The sequence below is a fragment of the Gallus gallus genome, chromosome 2 (assembly GCF_016699485.2).
Source record: "Gallus gallus isolate bGalGal1 chromosome 2, bGalGal1.mat.broiler.GRCg7b, whole genome shotgun sequence".
Taxonomy (NCBI): Eukaryota; Metazoa; Chordata; class Aves; order Galliformes; family Phasianidae; genus Gallus; species Gallus gallus.
In genome coordinates this window covers 32,581,183-32,586,266 of record NC_052533.1, presented here as the reverse complement: position 1 = coordinate 32,586,266, position 5,084 = coordinate 32,581,183, and the positions used below count along the sequence as shown (strand labels likewise).

The 5,084-nt window shown below is 58.1% G+C and overlaps 1 protein-coding gene across 1 annotated transcript; it reads left to right on the top strand.

The window, feature by feature from the left end:
* Positions 1 to 809: 809 nt before the first annotated feature.
* HOXA13 (homeobox A13) lies at positions 810 to 3,780 on the top strand. Its single transcript, NM_204139.2, has 2 exons — positions 810 to 1,533; positions 2,048 to 3,780. The coding sequence occupies exons 1-2, from the start codon at positions 861 to 863 to the stop codon at positions 2,290 to 2,292; spliced, it is 918 nt and encodes a 305-aa protein (NP_989470.2). The 5' UTR covers positions 810 to 860; the 3' UTR covers positions 2,293 to 3,780.
* The last annotated feature ends 1,304 nt before the right edge of the window (positions 3,781 to 5,084 follow it).

The following is a 5,084-nucleotide window of genomic DNA, read 5'->3' as shown; positions in this document are numbered from 1 at the left end:
ATCCGAAAACAAATCAATACACGAAGCAAATCTGGGTTTCCCAGTCAGTTCCTCTTATCTGGCTTCGGAAGCTTTGCGGCGAGAGGAGCGGAGCGGCTCTCGGGCGGTCGACGGGCAGGAAGGAAGAGAGAGAACACCCGAAAGGCCCCCGGGAGGCTCCGCCGGAGCCTTATCTGGGGCCCCGGCAGCGCTGTTCGGCCCGGTCCTCGCGGCGGGGTCCCCGCGGCACCTGGGCGGGGGGGGGCCGGGCCCTCCCCGGGGAGAGGCGGCCGCGCAGAGAGGAGCTCGGGACACCGGAGCGGGCGAGGGGAGAAGCTCTTCCCTTCCTCGAGAAGGCCGGAGGGGGCCTCTCGGGTTTCCGCGGCTCCCGGGGCGGGGAGGACCGGGGGAATCGGCGCGGGGGCGAAGCGGCCGCGGTCCGGGGGGAGCCCCGCACCTCGGGGAGCGCGCCGCGGCGACAACAGGGCCGAGCGGCTCACGCCTCGGTGGCGAGGGGAGGAGGGAGGGAGGAAGGAGGGAGAGAGGGAGGGAGGAGACGGGGCCCCCTCGGCCCCCCCCCCCGGCCGCGCCCGTGCCCCGCGCGGCGGCCGCCGGGCCGCGCCGTGCCCGCGCCCGTGCCCGCGCCCCCGGGCCGGGACCCGGCCCCGCGCGGTTATTGCATTATTTAATTATCTCCACTTTATTCCTTCAGATGTTTATCAGCTGCTTTGCATATCACGTGGGGGCGGGCGGCCCAATGAGGGCCCGCCTGGCGCGACACTGGCGCGTCAGCCTTGGTCAAGTCCCGGAGATTTAGTATCTCTTTTTTCAGTCTTTGGGGCTTTTAAAAAAGAGCCACTAGTCTCAATGCGGAGCGGGCTATGACAGCCTCCGTGCTCCTCCACCCCCGCTGGATCGAGCCCGTCATGTTCCTCTACGACAACAGCCTGGATGAGATCAATAAGAACATGGACGGGTTTCACGCCGGCAGCAACTTCGCGGCGGCTGCGGCGGCCAACCCGTGCCGCAACCTGATGGCTCACCCCGCGCCCCTGGCCGCCCCCAGCGCCGCCGCCTACACGTCGAGCGAGGCCCCCGCCGCCGGCATGGCCGAGCCCGCTGTCAAGCAGTGCAGCCCCTGCTCCGCCGCCGTGCAGAGCTCCTCCGGCGCCGCGCTGCCCTACGGCTACTTCGGCAGCGGCTACTACCCGTGCCGCATGACCCACCACAACGCCATCAAGTCCTGCGCCCAGCCCGCCTCCACCTTCGCCGACAAGTACATGGACACGTCGGTCTCCGGCGAGGAGTTCACGTCGCGGGCCAAGGAGTTCGCCTTCTACCAGGGCTACGCGGCCGGGCCCTACCAGCCGGTGCCCGGCTACCTGGACGTGCCCGTGGTGCCCACCATCGGCGGCCCCGGCGAGCCGCGCCACGACTCCCTGCTCCCCATGGACAGCTACCAGCCGTGGGCCATCACCAACGGGTGGAACGGGCAAGTGTACTGCCCCAAGGAGCAGAGCCAGCCGCCTCACCTCTGGAAGTCCACCCTCCCGGGTAATCCACCTGCGCTCCTCTCGGCCCCCACCCCGCTCGCCCCCTCCCCGCTCCCGCGTCCGGGTCCCCCCCCCGGGCTCCCCCCGGGCTGCCCCGTCCCCGCCCCGCCCGCGCTCCCCGGCCCCAGCCCGCCCCGGCGCCGCGGGGATGGCACCGGTGCCGCCCCCTCCCCCGCGCCCGACGCATCGCGCCTCGCCCGCCCGGGGCCGCGGGAGAGGAAACAGCTGAGAGGGACTGCCGGGGCCGGAGCCCGCGGGGAAGCGCGCCGGAGCAGAATTTTCCATACGCGTCGAGGCCGGGACTGCCCCTCGCGGGGCCGAGCCCGGGCGCTGCCGGGGCCGGGCCTCCCCGTGCGCCCGAGCTGAGCCCCGAGCGCGGAGCGGGGCCGTGCCGGGACCGGCGTGGGGGGAGGGAGGCGGCCGGAGGAGCCGGCGCCGAGCTCCGGGCCGCCGGAGGACGTCCCGAGCGGTCGCTGCGATTTTCTAACGCTCGTCGCTCGGTTTTTGTGTTGCAGACGTCGTCTCGCATCCCTCGGATGCGAACTCGTACAGACGTGGGAGGAAGAAGCGAGTGCCCTACACAAAGGTGCAGTTAAAAGAACTCGAAAGGGAATACGCTACAAATAAATTCATAACCAAAGACAAACGGCGGAGGATATCGGCGACCACGAATCTGTCAGAGCGACAGGTCACAATCTGGTTCCAGAACAGAAGGGTCAAAGAGAAAAAAGTCATCAACAAATTGAAGACGACCAGTTAATGGATTAACCGCGGAGAAGCGGCAGCTCGGAAGGATCCGAACTTTTTTTTTTCTTCCTTTCTTTTTCTTTTTCTTTTTCTTTTTTTTTTTTTTAATTTTTTTTTTTTTGGTGTTCAGATTAAAATAATTATTAATAATAATTAAAAAGGGAAAAAAAAAAAAGACAAGACAATGACGAACCTCTTCTCTCAGAACAAGCGATCCGTAGCCTTGGAATTATAGCGTTTTTTGAAAAGGAAAAAAAAAAAAAAGCCAAAAAAAAAAAAAAAGATTGCTGTAGCGAATGGTTAAAGCTGACAGTCCTCCTGCAATCCCAGGCCGGCAGTGTGACTGCCAAACTGTAAAGCCCGCATCCCCCGCCCGAGAGAAGCGCTTGCAGTTCGGACACACCGTTTTCCGAGCGACTTGTAAGTACTTCGGTGACCTTCCTGTTTGAGAACGCTCGTCGTGGCCACGCTGGGAGCTGGTGAACGTCAGGAGCTCGATGCGTACACATAAGCTTGTTTTCTTCCATTGCAATCCAAACTGTATGTTGAATGACCGCTCAGGTAAACCATAGTGAAAAAAAAAATGTACAATTACTGTATGTTTGAAAGCAATTTAGTGTTAAAAACAGGAAACAAAAAAAAAAAAAAGGAAAGTAATAATAAACCTCGAAGGTACTGAATAAGGATTTCAGAGACATCAGTAATGAAGGAAGCTCTGTTGGAGGATCTATCCTGATAGCAAATTAGAACCATCGCACGTAGAGGGGATAGAAAGGGAATTATTTGCTTGGAGATATCTGTTGGTTTTATTATTTTTATTCCCAAAAGATGATTTCTTGTCATCTGTCTCGTTGTTTTATTCCCCCCCCCCCCCCTTCCTCCCCTCAGACCGTACAATAGATACGTTGTAAAGGACTCTGCCTGGTTTAAACCTCAATCGATCTCCCAGAATTCATACTTTAAGTCCCCGGAAATCTGTAATTGTTTGACTCCGGGTGGATACCAAAACACCACCATTGGCATTGCTGTGCAGCTACAAAATAATCCCTCCGTGGAAAAAAAAAATATATATATATATATATATATATATACCCGAGAACTTCAAACTGAAATGCATTTCCCCGCCCCCCCCCCCAGGAGTATTTTGATTTATATAATCTATATTTTGATCTATAAGTAATTAGTCGTTTCTCCTTGTTTATTGTCTGTTATGAGGCCGCAGTAGGACGTGTAGGGATTCTTTTTACAGCACCTTTTAATCCAATCAGTTATTTCAACCAGCACATTATTTTGTTTTTATTCACTATAAGAAGCTATCGTGTAAATAAAAGACAACAAATCAGCGCACTGTGAAAATGTATTTGTGCACCCTCGTTTTTTGTTTTTTTGTTTTTTTATATATATATATATATATATTTCTACTGAAAAAGGAAAATCCGAGACGTGTAGATAGGCATAGTAGTACTAATGCTGTCATAATAAAATAGTCACTGTAATAAAAGCTGGAAGAAACACTCTTTATTTTTCCATACCTACGTGCATTCCGTAAGAAAGTAAACAAATATAAGGTATGACCTGTCGTGGGATTGTAATATTGGTGCCTTCCGTTGTGTAGCTTATATATATGTGTGTCTATATCTATGTGTGCGTGCGCGTAGAGGTGCATCGGTGGCTATTCTATTTGGTTATAGAGATGGAGGGTGTTTCTGTGCGAGCAGGCCCGCCCGGTAGCCAGCGTTCCTAGGGATGTTCAGTGATGTTCGGGAGAGCTTTGCAGAGGGTTTGGGGCCGGGGGAGGAAGAGGAGGATGGCACCAGCACCGCAACGCGGCCCGCTCCGGGAAATGGAAGCCGTTGAGCAGCCCTGGGGCCGCGGGGGCGGCGGAGGAGGGGAAGGTGGGGGCACTGCGGCGAGGCCGGGTAGGGGATAGGCCCAAACCTTGACCTTGAGGGGAAAAAAGCCGATTTGTGACCTTGACTTTTGACAGCTCCCAGCGCCGCCGCCGCGGCCGCCGCCGCCATTCGCGGGACGATGGCGCCACCTCGTGGCCGCGCCGCGCCCGCACCTGGCCGCGCCCGCGCAGCATCCCCCGGGCGGGTTGCGACCGCGCGGCACCGCGCTCAGCGTCGGCCCTCCGCGTCTCCGTGCTCGCGTATGTCTTCTCGTCTGCGGTGCGTGAGGGCGGGAGAAAGAAGGCGCAGCAGTCGTGTTCGGCTCTGCCTTCTCTGGAGGCGGCGGGGGAGCGGCAGGCCCGGCCCGGCGTTGAAAATCGGTGGCCGTGCGTTGCGCGGAGTGCTGAGCGGTGCGCGGGGCCGCAGCGCCGCGGGTTCGGTCGGGTACAAAGGCAGAGCCGCTTTCGCCTCCTGTCTCCTTCGGTGGTCTGCAGCTCTAATTAGAGTTATCGAGGAACCTTTACGGTACGTTTAGAGGGTATCGGATGCCGCTCGCAGTGCAGACTTCTAGACTTACATTTCTGAAATTCAAAGGGCCGTACCTCTGCCGAGGGCTCGCTGGCGCTCGGGCTGGAGCGTAACGCATCTGTGCCATAACTTACACGGAAAGTACCTGCAGGAAAGCTCTCTGTTTTCCGGGAAGTCGCCGTGCTCGAGGCCTGTCGGAATCGCAGGGCCTGGGTTGTACGGGGATGGCCCGGGTGGTGCCAGGCCTGGGGTACCCCACAGCATTGCAACATGAGAACGTCGAGGCACCCACGCGGGGGATGTTTGGGAACTCTCCGAGTGAGGTTTTCCCAACCCCAACGCAGGAAAGGCCATGTGGTCTGCGGGTCTCGCCACCGTGCTCAGT